This window comes from Papilio xuthus, unplaced genomic scaffold (assembly GCF_000836235.2).
Source record: "Papilio xuthus unplaced genomic scaffold, Pxut_1.1 DF827542.1, whole genome shotgun sequence".
NCBI classification, from domain to species: domain Eukaryota; kingdom Metazoa; phylum Arthropoda; class Insecta; order Lepidoptera; family Papilionidae; genus Papilio; species Papilio xuthus.
Window position 1 is genome coordinate 2,761,476 of NW_013531107.1, and position 16,008 is coordinate 2,777,483.

At 29.8% G+C, this 16,008-nt stretch overlaps 4 protein-coding genes across 6 annotated transcripts; 1 reads left to right on the forward strand and 3 right to left on the reverse strand.

Annotated features, from left to right (window-relative positions):
- Window positions 1-90: 90 nt before the first annotated feature.
- Window positions 91-4,145, reverse strand: waw (Translation factor waclaw). 2 transcript variants are annotated; one of them, XM_013313555.1, is made up of 11 exons: window positions 4,039-4,145; window positions 3,715-3,895; window positions 3,518-3,640; window positions 2,863-3,376; window positions 2,387-2,597; window positions 1,965-2,096; window positions 1,639-1,754; window positions 1,133-1,365; window positions 672-800; window positions 514-597; window positions 91-221 (listed from the first exon to the last, which is right to left on the reverse strand). In XM_013313555.1, the coding sequence occupies exons 2-11, from the start codon at window positions 3,883-3,885 to the stop codon at window positions 96-98; spliced, it is 1,839 nt and encodes a 612-aa protein (XP_013169009.1). In that variant the 5' UTR covers window positions 3,886-3,895; window positions 4,039-4,145; the 3' UTR covers window positions 91-95. The 2 variants fall into 2 exon arrangements, with proteins under 2 accessions (XP_013169009.1, XP_013169008.1); XM_013313554.1 differs by having other exon boundaries at window positions 3,974-4,145.
- A 314-nt stretch (window positions 4,146-4,459) lies between these two features.
- On the forward strand, window positions 4,460-6,286 carry KdelR (ER lumen protein-retaining receptor). The gene is given in 5 exon segments (NM_001312462.1): window positions 4,460-4,592; window positions 4,678-4,937; window positions 5,047-5,193; window positions 5,286-5,391; window positions 6,101-6,286. Coding segments are annotated over 5 exon segments (639 nt in total). The 5' UTR covers window positions 4,460-4,501; the 3' UTR covers window positions 6,136-6,286.
- A 405-nt stretch (window positions 6,287-6,691) lies between these two features.
- Window positions 6,692-9,362, reverse strand: DNApol-gamma35 (DNA polymerase subunit gamma-2, mitochondrial). The gene is made up of 6 exons (XM_013313936.1): window positions 8,963-9,362; window positions 8,537-8,662; window positions 8,107-8,263; window positions 7,817-7,929; window positions 7,314-7,418; window positions 6,692-7,129 (listed from the first exon to the last, which is right to left on the reverse strand). Exons 1-6 carry the CDS (start codon window positions 9,359-9,361, stop codon window positions 7,073-7,075), a joined length of 957 nt encoding a protein of 318 aa, XP_013169390.1. The 5' UTR covers window position 9,362; the 3' UTR covers window positions 6,692-7,072.
- LOC106119079 (glutamyl-tRNA(Gln) amidotransferase subunit C, mitochondrial) lies at window positions 9,328-9,977 on the reverse strand. Of its 2 annotated transcripts, XM_013313939.1 has the most exons (3): window positions 9,907-9,946; window positions 9,618-9,831; window positions 9,328-9,516 (listed from the first exon to the last, which is right to left on the reverse strand). In XM_013313939.1, coding segments are annotated over exons 1-3 (381 nt in total). In that variant the 5' UTR covers window positions 9,908-9,946; the 3' UTR covers window positions 9,328-9,350. The 2 variants fall into 2 exon arrangements, with proteins under 2 accessions (XP_013169393.1, XP_013169392.1); XM_013313938.1 differs by having other exon boundaries at window positions 9,618-9,977.
- Between the last annotated feature and the right edge of the window lie 6,031 nt (window positions 9,978-16,008).

Genomic DNA, 16,008 nt, shown 5'->3' on the forward strand with positions numbered 1-16,008 from the left:
TAATTTTTTAATGCAATTTAAAATTTCATGTTTTCCTTAAATGAGAAGTATTGGTAAAGTTTTATTTTCGAATAAGTAAAACTACAGACATATATTTATCTCTTTAATACATCAATAAAAGTATTTCGCGGCACTTTTATATTGGCAACACTTCGCATTTTCTTTTTCCCTTCAGCCTGTTGTTTGAGAAGCTTCTTCCTACGAGTCACGTCGCCACCATACTGTTATATAAAGATAAATGTACTCAATATATCTCTGAAGAATACAAACAATGTTACTGGTTGGTTTTTGAGACCTTGGTATAAATAATATCGTCATCCCAGTCATTATCTTTGCCAAAAAAGGGTTAACAATATGATTAAATTGAGATTTTAGTCTCAGAAACCGACGGTAAGTTAATTAACAACTAGTAACTAACGGATATTTAAACAGGTAAACGAATATATTTGCTAATAAATATGAACTTTAGCGATTCTAATATGATATTATTGTTATGAAAATTATAAACTTTACCAGTTTAGCGGTGACATCTTTTCGGTATGCTTTAATTGTCTCTCGAGCGTAAACTTTCCCTGAAGCGATTGCTTGGATTGCGATCTGAAAAATGAAGTTATATACTCATTTTATATACATCATTGTAAACAAAAACATAAAGTTACGATAAAACTTACCTGCACCATCTGCCGTGGTATCATTTCCTTTAGTTTCTCAGTCAATCTTCTGGCGCTATACTGAAGGCGGGATGTGTGGACAATACTTGACAATTCCTCTACTAAAGTGCCATTTAGAAGAATATCCAACTGTGATAAAATATAAAATTTTAATAAGTATAGAAAAGTATTTTTAGATTTCAGTATTTTTTTTTATGAAGTACTAATTTTTATTATAATCATGATTATGAACAAGACCTATGTCGAAAGCAAAAAAAACATAGAATTAAGGTATTGTGGTTGTCAGATAACTTGACAACTCTGAACTTCGTACAATTCGCTGCGCAGAACACAATTTTCTCAGTAACAGGGCGTAGAGTCGCGCGGAGAGGGATCGCACGACGCAGCTGACATTGAGCTAGCAAGATATTTGAAAAGGTTTATATAAAAACCTTTTTGAAGTCCAAAAAAATAGAACTCACCCTAACTAACGCACTTGCATGGAATCCATGATCTTGATAGTCGAAGCTAGCAAAACCTGATGTAATACTCTTCAATGTATCATGGAAGTCAATCACAACTTCGGATAAAGGCAGTACAAATTGCATCAATGTCATTTGATCATCCAGTGCCTTTGAGGGCAGAGGCACACCACGTCTGTCCATACAGAGCGTTGTCACCGCGCCTATGTACTCCACTGGAGTTATTATTGTGCCTAGAAATAAATAAAGCAGCTTAAGAATAGAGAATTAAATATTTTACCTTATTATAAAAACATAGTTTTAAAGCGCCAATAGTCTAATGGTTAAGGGTGCGGAATTCCGATCACGAGAACGGGGGTTCGAATCCAGCCATTCGACTATTGTTGTAAACCATGGCCTAGCACAAGCATAGACCTTAGTTGGAATGGTCCAAGAAATATTAGTAGATTTTAAGCAGTAATATTTTGTAAAAATATAGGTATTGAAAAGAAAATTGCACAACATACCTATAACCAAAGGCTCATAATATTCTTCAATGTGTTGCGGTTCCGGTAATTGTAATGGATTTGTTATAATGATCTCATCAGTTTTGTACTGTTTGATGATTCTTGCGCCTTTTAGCCTGTAATCATGAAAATAAATTTGTAAAAGTTCACCAAATTTAAGAAAAGACACCATTAATTTATTATTCCTTTATTTACCATTTCCAGCAATTTGAAGTTATTATCTTTACACAGCATTGCTTTGTGTGAACTTTTACATCAATATGTATGTAAATAGGCAAAATTTATCTTTAACTTAGATGCTATTTTGTAATTAAAAATGTTCATACTTAATTTTATATGGTACAGAAGGTGCAGTGAGGATTGCCTCAGCTTTGTGTTCTTGCAGCAGCCGCTGTGTGAAGACATCAAGATGCAGTAGTCCTAGAAAACCTACTCGCCAACCTTGACCTAAGGCTGGACTAAAATAAAACAAGTAAATGTTCCATGATCTCTAGGACCATTAAAAAACAGTTATTTTTACTAATATTATAAATACGTATGTTTAGATGTATGGATGTTTGTTTGAAAGGTATCTCCAGAACGGCTAAACAGATCTTAATGAAATTTGACATATATTTAGAACATAGTGTAGTAGAACACATAAGCTACAAATAATGTTTTTTAATAATAAAATATAAACACTAAATATAAACATAAAAAAATTAAAGATGAATAAATAGTAATTTTTCATTATAAAAATAACGTGTACCTTGAATCAACGTTTACACTGACGGCAGAGTCATTCAAAGCCAACTTTTTGATAGCATCGCTGAGAAATACATGTTGCGATTGGTCAGAGGGAAATATACCAGCATATACCATATGTTTGATTGCTTGTAATGGACTGCTTGATGTACTTTCCTGTACTTCAACTGATAGTAGATGGTCTCCCACGCTACCTCCGCCTTTTGTACCAAGACCTGAAAATTTGTTTTAAAAATTATTAATTAATATTTTTTTCACAAAAAAACGGGAATATCAACTTTAATATTAAGTATAGATCTGTGAAGATTTAGGTGCTATATAAAAATACGGTTTACAACTTTTAAGTTGTTATGATTAACATAAGATGCAAGCTTTGTTTTTTTTAGATTTTATCTCATACTGACTATTCATTTCAAGCTGCTATAAATTTGAATGACACTGTACTATGATTTTAAAAGATAATTATATTTATTTACTTACCTACCATTACAACTTGTCCTGCAATAGCTTTACTAATTGGTTCTTCAGTTGGTCTTAACATAGCCAGATACTTCACTGCATGCTGTTTCGTACTTGATTGCCATTTCACTGCTTGTCCCATTTCCACACTGCCAGCGTGAATATACGCCAAACATAACACACCTCTATATTTATCATGCCATGTATCAATAATATGTGCTTTAAAATGGGCATTTGGATCCACATCTGGAGGAGGTATTCGGGTAATTATAGCTTCTAATAACTCTTTAACACCCCAACCTTTTTTTGCAGAAACACTTAAAACTAAACTAGGGTCAATATTAAAGAGAGAATTTAACTGTGATTTGACTTTATCAGGGTCAGCTCTTGGTAAATCAACTTTATTTAAGGTTGGTATTATAGTTAAATTGTTCCTTTTGGCCAATGAATGTACTGCAACAGTCTGAGCTTGTATACCTTCATTGGCATCAACTAACAGAACTACACCTTGACATGCCGATACACTCCTGACAACCTGGAAATTATAAACACTAATATTTTAAACTTCAAATATATTAGGTTTTAAGAATTTTTTAAAGATTGTTATTTTACAAAAACTATTATTAGTATGTTTATTGTATTATTTGTATTTGATAAAATAATATTTGAATTTTACCTCATTTGAAAAATCAACATGGCCAGGAGTATCAATAAGATTTAAGAGATAGGATTCATTGTTGTATGTATAGTTTAGAGATGCGGTGACAGCTTTGACTGTGATTCCTCTTTCTTTTTCAACCTGGAAATAAAATAATTTAAGATAACTTTACAATATTTAGATGAAAGACATAAATGTTGTAAGTGTCCTTATACCTGTAGCTGATCCAAAACTTGTGCATTTTCATTGCTTGGTTTAATTACACCAGTTATTTCTAACAATCTATCAGCTAATGTACTTTTGCCATGATCAACATGAGCAACAATACTGAAGTTTCTGATTTTTCTGCGGTCTAGTTTATTATTGCCACTGTCAGTGCTGCTCATTCGATGTATACTGAAAATAATACATTTTGAAATTTGTCTGTTGCATTTTATGTGATAAATTTAATAATTTTCAATTTACAATTATAACCTATTATATCTGGATCCTTTATTATAATTTATTCTAAGACGATTAATAAGTTTTAATATATTAACCATCGCAAAAATTTGTTATTTGTTCATTGCAAATAAGTATCACTAACTTCTCAAAAAATTACATTTATTCAAATCTACATTTAACTTCACTGCATACATCCAATGAAATTAAATGTCACTGTCATAACATCAATCAGCTGACAAAAATCTTTTTTTCGAAAAATAAGGACAAGAGCTGTTGTCTATTTTTATTTTACTGGAAATATTTTAATTACTCGTTTATCTTAATCTTCAATAAAGCCTTCCCATTATAATAGCATATTATCGATCATTAGAAATATTGTTTTATTTTGTAAAAATAGGATCATCATAGAATCATAGACATTTATAAATTAATTTTATAAACTGGAAACATTTAATTTCTGTGTCATTCAGCCACGTCATTTTTGGTTGAATGAAAAGATTGTTATAGGCGTTTAGTATACGCGGCATTTAACATAAGTTTTCCATAAAATAGTAAATCATGAATATTTTCCGCTTACTCGCTGATTTATCCCACCTTCTAGCCATTATAATATTGTTATTAAAAATATGGAAAACGAGATCTTGTGCAGGTGATTATCTACAAACCGGCATGCTCCTACGTTTGTGTTTTATGAGGGGAATGATTGTGATTATGTTTCTGTGTGTATTTTTCAGGAATATCGGGAAAATCGCAAATATTATTTGCTATAGTTTATACATCGCGATATCTGGATTTGTTAACGACGTTCGTGTCTGCCTATAACACTATAATGAAAATAGTTTTCATCGTGGCTTCTTACGCTACGGTTTATTTGATGTATGTGAAATTTAAAGCTACCTATGACCACAATCACGATACATTCAGGATTGAATTCTTGCTTATACCCTCTGTTATTCTTGCATTGCTGATCAACCGAGAATTTACAGTACTTGAGGTTGGTATAACTATATTACGTTGATAGTGGTGTGCCTAATGTACATGTAATTGACGTAAAGATACGGTTCGTTTACATGATCGTAAATTTTATTTTACTCATTTTACAGGTTTTGTGGACATTTTCTATTTACTTGGAGTCTGTTGCGATTTTGCCACAATTATTTTTGGTATCAAAAACAGGAGAGGCTGAAAGTATTACATCTCACTATCTTTTCGCGCTTGGCTCTTACAGAGGGCTTTATCTCTTGAACTGGGTAAGCAGTTTTACTGAACATATTAAATATACTAATGACGAAATAAAAGAAATAGTAAACAAATTAAAACAATATCTAAAAACAATTTGCAGATTTACCGCTACATCGTTGAGGACCACTATGAACTGATTGCTATTGTAGCAGGAGTCATACAGACAGTTCTATACTGTGATTTCTTCTACTTGTACATTACAAAAGGTAATATTCTGATATATCACATTATAAATTCTGTATTGGGAATGTTCATACTAGACCCCCTAGAATTAAAAAGAAAATATATACATCATATCACATCATAACTTAAGGTTAATTATAATAAATAGATAAAAACAAAAAAAGTTGCTTGAATTAAAAACTAATATTTTTACATACAATTTACATTACAGATAGTAAGCAGTTCATTTACATTTTTTATCTAATCAATAAATACTTATATGCTTTGCTATTTTTTATTATGACAACAGCTATATCATTATGCATAATAAAATCTAATGGAAATAATGTTTCACATTTAAACGCTACATTTTTTTAATTTATAAATTGTTATGTATCAAAAATAACAAAAAACAATCTTTTGATTACATTAACATCAAAAATTAATATCATAGATAACATTTATTACATTGTATTGTGAAACATGAAAACAATTATAAAAAATAAACTAAAGACAAAGACACTACAGTCGGACAAGGATTTCGTGGCACTTTGACAGACAGCTGTGATCCAACTGCTTGTTAATTTTATTTGAGAGAGAGTGCAAGAAGGGAGATTGTTGCAACTTATTGGACTGCCACTGTTTAACCATATTTCATTTTCTATGCTTCAATATTTTAAGACAGAACAAACTGGTATATTAGTATGTCTTTTGTTGTCACATTAAATATAAAAGTATAATTTTTGTTTTCAGTATTAAAAGGAAAGAAGCTTCAGTTGCCAGCCTAGATGCAAGTCGACAGATCCAATGTTTTAATTTGATGTATGTTAAATCGAGAATAAAACCTAAGATCTTAGCTGTACAACTATTGTGTGGGTAATTTGTGATTGCATTATTAAAAACAGTTGTTTGTGGTTAAATTTGACAATTCATTAAATACCCATTTGTTTTAATGATACTTAAGGAAAATATATTAAAATATCATAAAAAGTTTTATAGTCGGCATGCATTAATTTGGTTATTTACATGAATTATATTAGTTATAAATATCTGATTGATATATTTTTTTCGAGAAAAAATCATGTTTAAATGTATTAAACATGATTTTTTTAGGCATTTCTTTTTGTAGGTAAAAAAACCAAAATTAGCATAGTTGTAATATATTTGGCATGACCACGAGACTTTGTGGACATGCCATATTCTTGTGGCATTTCAGTTTTATGTAAACAAATATGAAACTGACAATGCGTAGCATTATTCTGAAGCCATTTCAATGCTGCCTGTTGTAGTCAATATTTGAGACGATTAGCATCAAATGAGTCGTACAAAAACAGCAATATTCGATTATTTTGGACATAATTGTGTTACAAGTTAAGATAAATATGACTAAAGATTTCAGTGACAGTAATGTAGCAATGAAATTCGTAATCTTTTGTAAATTGTTTGTATTTGATATATAGATCAATATTTTTTTTTTCATAATTAAGATTTTAATGTAACTTCTTACAATAAGTATTCTTTAATAAATTAAATCTGGAAGTAATGGTATCCATTATTCAGACATCCCAGTTGAATTCCTGATGATAATGATTAACACATAGTGAACTTTAAAGTCAATGGAGCAATAGATAAGGATAATTAAAAAACATTTTACTTCAACAACTTTTTTATCAAACTGTAATTCTACATTTTTAATATAATACTGAACGTGCAGAGTAAGTTCTTTTATTTACCACACAGCAATGTGGCATAAGTTTCAAAATCTGCCAAATGTATTTGTTCCTGCAAAAAAAGTTAAGTTGAAAACTAAAAAGATTATCAGGAGTTCTGTTGACTAGGATAAAAGTGTTTTAGGGTTCTGTTTCTCAAAAGGAACCCTTATAGGTTCACTTTGTTGTCTGTCAAGATCCTGTTTCTCAGGAATGTGTGAAGGTATCGAGCTGGAATTTATTTAAATATACATTACCTTAAGCATAGTACTGCTATTCAATAAATGAAAAATACCATTTGAAAGTGTATTTTCACTTATTATCGCTGTATATGTCACACCAATCTTAAAATTTTCTCGAAGCTGCAAAATATAAGACAGAATTCGAATATTTTTTTTCTTCAATTTGTCGGAGCTGTATTTTATAAGGAATCACAATTCAGTCTAATTTAAATGATTCTTTTTCCAAGTGACAAGAAGAAAGGAACATTTCTCCTGTTTGCTTTAAGTGGAATTCTTTGCAATGCTATTGCTGGTGCCTATCTTACTAATATTATAAATGCGAATGTTTAGATGGATGTTTGGAGGTATCCCCAGAACCGCTGCTTGGATCTCACTGATATTTGGCATAGATGTAGAACATAGTCCAGAAAAAAACATAGGCTACAATTTTTTTTTATTACCGCGCAAAGTCTTGGGAGACAGCCTATTATCAGAATAAGAACTATTTGCTTATTTGCCACCTTCTGTAGGATAATTACCTGTGACTCCAATGGCAGTTCAACATTTGGACATATTGTTGATAAATTGTTTGTCTCCAATTTATGCATGATTAGTGCAGCAAGCTCTTTAAGAGTATCAAAATGTTTACAATCTGCAATTGATATGGCTCCTGATTACTCATTTAAACACATGTGCAATTAATTAAGTTCATGGATATGACCTATTTTAGTAAGTTTGCTAGACAATATAATTATGGTGTGATTAAATTTATTGCAGACATAATCTGGGTCAAAATGTTACAATTGTTAAAAAAAAAAACTTTACTTACCATTGTAATCTATAGCTAATGCAATTTTGTACGGAGCCATTTTATTGTGAAGTCTTAAATATTTCTCTTTGGTACTGTTGTTTAATCCATCAAGTAAAATTGTGAATAGTGCATCGTCATATGACATTTTACAAGATAAATAAGAGAATTCAGTATCCTATAAATAAAGTAAAATCCATAAATATTTTATAAATAAAGTTAATAAATATTACTAATATTGTAAATTTGAATGTTTGGATGTAGGCATGATAATGGATGGATGATTGTTAGAAAGTACCTGCAGAACTGCTGCTTGAATTTCGCTGAAATTCGGTATAGATGTAGAACATAGTGTTGAAGAACATATGCAACTAATTAAGTATTTTGTTCATTCCGTGTGAATGGAGGCGTAGTCAGCATTAATAAAGGCAACAAATTGTGTGTTACTTACAGTATTCATTGAGACAGCTTCAACAATTTTAGGACCCCAATTAAAATTTGCTAATATATTAACATTGGCATTATTCTCCTTATGTTTTATATCACTTATAGAAAATAGACTTGGTGTTGTAGTTATCTGAAAGAATATTTCAATTTCATAAGTGTACATAAAATATATTCTAATAATAACCCACATTGAAATAAAAAGAGTGATGCAAGCACATATTCAGTCTTACTTTATTTAGACTTAAATAATATAATAGAAATATTTGAAAATAACATTATGAAGTAGCACACACACACATTCACTTCACATTTAAATGAAGAAAAAAATGGGCTTAGAAGAGAGGTATTAGAACAATTGTAAACATTAATCTTAGCTGTGTTATAGAGAGATAATCTGATTTATTAATAATGAGTCTAGCAATATACTAACAGAGCTCCACCAATATTTTCTATACCTCTGCCATTGCGTAAAATATTGCATTACATCTTGTATTGGTACTGTCATATTAAAACATAACTCTGATGTAGTTTTTGTATTCAAATTGTCACGGTTATACTCAATAACATGTTCTTGGTTGAATTGAGGCATAATTTGATGAATAAAACCGCAGGGTTGATTTTTTATAACCGTCTTGGCTTTAGGTTCATTTAAATATACAGGAAAATGTTGACTAGTTTTTGTATATATAAACTGTAACCATCTTGTTCTTATATTATGTAATAGTATTATACTAGCTTCTTTGTAAGTATATGTAATACTTTTATTGTTTGATTTAACTATGTTAAAGAAATTATTTAAATTAATAACTTTTATTAACTCAGTTCTCATTTTTATTTATTGATTGATATTGATCATTAACTTCATGCAAAGGTATGTTTCCTGGTGGTGCAACAAAATAATCATCTTCTGTTAAACTTGCATTCTTGAGTATATCCTTTTGACAGTTGCCTTGTGTTATTTCATCAGAACGAAGACTTAAATTCCTATAACATTAATAGAATATAAACATCACGAACAAAAAATTACAACAATTACGATTCACTCAAGCGATATATTAATATCTAAAATAGTTAGAAGTACTTACTCATTTTCGAGCACTGAATAAAGTGGTTCTATATTGTCAGTATTTATATGAAGAATTTTGTCGGCAAATGTTATGGAATCTTCTAATACTTCCACACCCTCAACGGTATCACATTTAACCAAAGAAAGTCTTTCCAGAAGTGCTATAGTGTTTGTATCAACTTTAAATTGTTTGTTATTTTTTCTTTCTAATGGTTTTACCGGAACTACAGGCACTTTGGAACAAAATGTCCTATTAGATAAAAGTCTAGTAATATACGCATTTCTTATAATTGTAGAACAATTCATACTTAATTAGAGTAGAAAAATTATATTATTTTTGAAAACTTGTTATACATATGTTAAGGTTATAATTATTAACAATGACAAAGTTTAACAAATTTTGACATTTACTGTAGATCATAAATTATATACTCTTTGCTGTAAATTTTCTAAATATGGCAAAATAAGTTTTTGATTTTTTTTAAATATAATAGAGAATCATTAAATTTTTTGAGGAAATAAGTAAATTATAAAAAAGATAAAGCTGAAAACGATGAAGAATAAAATTCTTTTTTTATTTTAAAATTGCATTATGTGTGCTTGTTTCCGAACAAAACTACATTCGTCATTTGTCAAAAGTTCTATCATTGTCAATGTCACTATAACCAAACATTAGTGGTTTTCCATTTTTTACCATTCTATATAATTTCATAAAATAAAAGAGTAAGTACAATGTTAAGTTCAATTCATTGCAGTTTTTACAAATTCTGTGAGCTATGTCTTCGCGATACAGGTTGAGCTTCGTGCGAAGATCTTTATCGGTTTTGTATATAGTAAAACGATGTTCACTGTATTAATTCTTACAGTATTAGATTAAATATTAAAGTGTTTCTATTTCATTTAAATATGTTACTTACTTTCAATTCACATTTTCAGGAAAATGAAGAAATACGCCAAAAATTTGTTATATGACAAATTACATAGAGGTGCAGTTCTAGTTTGCGTAGGAATTACATTGTATGGATCTGTAATCCTCGGGGACCATGTGTACAAATACTTTAGATACGTTAGACCGCGAATACAAGCCTCTAAAGCAGCAGCGGAGCAGGAATTATTGTCTGAAGGTTCATCCGAGAAGATAGTATGAATTGTACAAAGATTATAATTAGTTTAAGCATAGAGTAATTAATCAATTTTTTGTTTATAAATGTAGTAAAAATTAAATTAATGTTAAATATTACTGAACTTTGTTTTAATGTATCTCTTCACTCTCTTTCAATTTGAGGAAGATAAATATTGATAGCCGTTGATTGTACATTGTGCAAAATTTTGGAGATTACATTTTATTTGCCATCTATATCACAGCCTGTAACACTGTTCAGAAGATGATAAGCTAAATATTAATAATCTAGTCAAGTAAACTGTTAATTTTCGTAGTTCTACTTACATGAGACATATATTAAAATAAACAAAAATTTTGTATAGTTAACAAGCTTTATATTTTTATTATAATTATTGTGCACAGTTAGCTGTTCCATATCTGCTAATTAATATTGAAAGTGTTCCGAATATTAAATACGCGGTTCAAAATGTAATTGAATTATTTCAACCAATAAATATTTCGATTGTTTCGAAAAATTATTACGATTTCATATTGAATTATAAATTCATGTTTCATACAACAAAACTGTCATATTTAAGGCTTACTTTAGTATTCATATTTCCAAAGATTATCGTGTGGTATATTTCTTTTAACAAAAGAAACCTAATATTTAGGGTAAAGTTCCTTCGACCGATCCCAGAGATATTTATGAGGCTAACTTCTTAGAAGGTCTAATAGTAACGTACTCAGAAACACACCCACATCTAAATATTTTTCCAAATAATCGGAACGGTGCTTGAACTCAATTGAAATATAATACACGAAAAACGTACGCATTGAACATATATAGATAAAAAACACCACTGTGTTTCTTTTAGGATGATATGTGAATTGATTATGTATCAACCAATACATACAATAAAAATAACAAATGTTCAAACATTGTTCGAAATTCCGTAATAATACATAACCAAAGAAATTTTTTAAAATAGTTTTATGCACTTCTCCACATTAACTGTGTCAAATTTCACGTAATTTCATTAAAAAAGGGTAAGAAATTTTCCCTTCACATATTAATATTATAATACCAATGTTACATTTTACATTACATTACGAAATTTACAAGTACACTCGTTCTCGTTCCAAGTACCAGATAATATTATTCAAACATCTAAATTTAGTGGGGTTTAGTGACAAAGGATTACTATTAATCACATAGTCGAGCTGTTTGTTTTGTTGTATAAAGCGCCTGTAGGAATTTAACTAGTATGACATAAAGCAATAGACTTGTATTACATAAGAAACTTGAAATATACATTTATCATACCGGAGTTACTAAGTAAGCCCGTTAATGTAGGTTTAAGGAGAGAAAACTACATTTAAATACTGCTAATACTAAGATACTGTTCAACTAACCATTAGCTAAATGATTTTAAATGTCAGTTATTTACCTCTAATCACTCAAAGTTCAATTGTGTAGTTTGAACCGACAGCGAAAATATGTATTTCGCCTATGTAAAAAAATATTTTACTGAAAAAAAAAACAGTCCTAGAGAAATAGCACCGCAGCGTCAATTTCTTCTCAGTAATAATGTAAATTATACTATATGCTAATGAAATAATTGATCTAACGAGATTATACCAACTTGCCAAAACAGTTTCGGTATACTGGCGAGTATTTTGAACTTTAAAATTCCAGACGCCATTCCTCATCGCTTCTGAAAGTTAAAAAAAAAGAAAAAAGCAGACCCGACGTTCATAATAGCGTTCTGTAAAAGGTTGCATTTATCGTCAACGCACACGAAGCTATTGATTCGGCTTAACGAATTGTTACTGCGCTGACCCGCGCGAGGCGACGCTGGTACACAATAGCCGACTGAGTTTTAAAACCAATAATAGCAATGAAACAGTTTTAATTGAGTTTCCTTCATGCGATGTCTGACTTTGATGGCCGGCAGCATCGACCAAATTGTTTGCCACTTCATGCCTTTAATTAATGAAAATCTGCATGTCAGTAAAGTACTATGAATGTTTGCTGCTATGGTCAATGTATGGAAATGAGAAATTTTACACATTTCACTGGCTGACAATGTTATTTATTGTCTATGGATTTATTTTGAAATGTTTCAGTGTTTGAATTGATGATACAAACGTGTCTGTTTGTAATAAGTCTGTGATTACATCGTTATAAAGGTAAAAGTGTTTAGATAGGTTTATAGTAATTTCTTATTTCCATTGAATTCGGCTATATATATTTAAAGACGAAGTAATATCTAATTTTATCGCAGATCGATGTTTTCTGAAAAAGGTATTATTTCAAAAGTACGTTGCTTGTTACACTTGTCCATTTCTGAGATCAGGTACCTTTTCGGTTTTTAAATAGCACCATTAGTACGAGGTCTATTTAAATATAAAAGCAGTAATTGTTTCAGCACTTAACAAAGTAAATTCTTTGATATACGCAGTCCGTGGCAAAATTAATTTTCACGTGTACCCAAAAATGAACTGTCCTACAACGTAGCATAAATAGGAAAGCAACGTTACACGGCCTTTTGTGTTTTCAGAAAATAATGAACCATGCTTTTTTAATTTACATTTTTCACGCCCGTTTTGGATCTCTGGCGGAAACAATAATCATAGCGAGCAACGACACAGAACAGTGGGACGCGCTTAATTACTGCGTCCATGCGAATTCTCGGAATAGTTTTTTATTAATTACAAAATGTCCTGATTATTAACAGCGCTTTGCTGTATTTTGTATCCTTTTAATACTTTGTAAGAATTACTAAGTGAAATAAAGATAAGATTATGGTTATATTCAAAGTAAACAGTCACTTTTACTTTTATTTAATTTGACGTTACCAGGGCATCAGACATGTTACAATGTATTTTTTTAGCAGTGACTTTTACCTAAATGTAAGGTTATCTTTTTCACACTATAGTTTATACTTTATAGAGAGATTCCGATACTAGAATATTCATTACATATTAGTGTCGATAAATTTTCTATAAGTGTGAAATGTCAGCATTAAATATGATTTACAGGCTCCCTACTTTACATTGTTAATGTGAATAGACGGTCTGATCCCCTATTGAAATAGATAGAGAGTTTCGTTTGAATTTTCATTAATTATTATGCGAGACCTACCGAATTTTTTATAATTTTAATTGAAATTGCTTAATAAAAATTGGAACGAATTATAAGGTTAAATTCGTGAAGGTGTGCATAGACTTTTTAAGCTTTTCTTTTTTTGTCCAAAGGCCCATTATTACTATGACTTAGGCGATTTGTTATGAATAATCATATCATAAAAACGACTTTATACGGCTGTAAATGATTTATAAATACGTCAGTGGTATTGCTTTTGTTGTATGTCTAGTTGTAATAAAATTCATAAATCTACCAGCTTTTACCCACGACTCCGGCGGTGCGAAATTAAAAATAAACTTAGTGGCCCATGTACTCTCAAACAGTGTTCTACATCTATACCAGATTTTAACAAAATAACAAACATTAATTTGAAGAAATAAGACTTCGTTCTTTTTTTTATAATTAAATTTTTCCCTTCAATTAAATTAGACTCTTTAAAAATAAATTTCCGTTTAATTCAACGTTTACTGAGATAGCAAAAATTTCAAGTTATAATAAAAGCGAAGGGTAGTTTGTTAAAATTATTGTGTAAAGCAAACTTTATTTACTGCCTAAACTTTGTTAATTAACAATTCATTGTTATTTGTACTATCTTAACAATAATTATAAAATAATTTTGGTATTCTTTGATACAATCTAAAAGTGCGAGCTTTTCTGTTTATTTTTATCTTTTGTATTTTCGTTTACTTAAATCAATTTCATAAATTTTCTTAAAAATATTTATAGGTACTTTCAAACATTTATTTTAGACTTTCTACGTTCAGAATATTACTATCTCTCTTTTATGGCTGGTTTCGTTGATAACATTATCTAATAAGCAGATTACACTTTTCATAATTGATTAACGGACTAAAATTTTAATTTAAAATTTTCACAAAGGTACCTGTTAATTATTTAAATGCGTGGGAGGTAATTTTAATTAATTAGGTATAACAATTTTACTAACGGCTTTCATATTCTTTTGAGTGTTATTCTCCAGACGACCTTTGTTTTATAAATATGTTATAAACACTCTAAGAATTTAAGAATTTTCACAGTTTCTTTTATTTCTTATTAGCTGTCTCCAGCGACTCCGTCCCCGAGGAATTAAAACAAACATAATAAGTCGCCTATATATTCTTCCAGGCTATGTTCTAAACGTATGCTAAATTTAATCGAGTTCCCATCAGCCGTTCTGGTGATACCTTCAAAACAAAATCCATCCATCTAAACATTCGTATTTATAATATTAGTAAGACGTAAGATTTATACAACAGACTCGTTATTAATAAAATATAAGGCGCATTTTATGAATAGAAAGATGAAACACAACTTTGTTTGCATTGAATAGGTACCGAAACTACTAAACTGATTAAAAATATTACACTACCTATATTAATACTAGTTCTTTATAATTTCGCGGATTTAGTCGTAGGCCTGCTCGTATAAAAATATGATAAGAACTATAAGTTCAACTTAATAATATACGTGAATGGATTAAACATTAATTTCTGTAATATCTTTTTAAGGCATAGTAAATCTGTGAAAGCATAAATTTATAAAAAAAAATAACATAAGATATATGTGATTTTATCAGAACCTCGGTCGCGGCGTAGCAGCGGTAGCGAGGGAGAGAGTTGGCAAAGATTCGTTAGTAAATCCAGTTACGAATGTTCTTTGAACTCCGTATGCTTCTGGTTCAGTAAGTTCTCTGAATTTCATATTCGTACATTTTTGATTCGTTTTTACTAATTTGAAAATTACGACGGTGGTTTTATACGTAGACATCTTACCTAGGTTCAACTCTATGTGAATTATTGTAAATTCAAAACTTTAATTTGTTCGAATTATTAGCACATAGAAATCAAATATTAAGTATTCCTATTAGATTACTTTGATTAACCCTTATTAGCCTAGAGTTTCAATTTTGATACCAATCTTTTAAACCGAATGTTCACATTACTATTAGTTTTTTTATAGGTTGGCTGTACCTATTTTACTGTTGCATTATATTCTTTCCAACGAAATTAAAAAAAAAAAAACAAATTTCATTATTGTTTTATTTTATCAAGCAAACACAGTAATATTAAAAATAAATCACTTTCGTATGTAAATCAGGCTACTAAGGGTTAAGTAAATTATTAAGACGTGTGTCAAAGTAATATTAAGAAGGTCGGC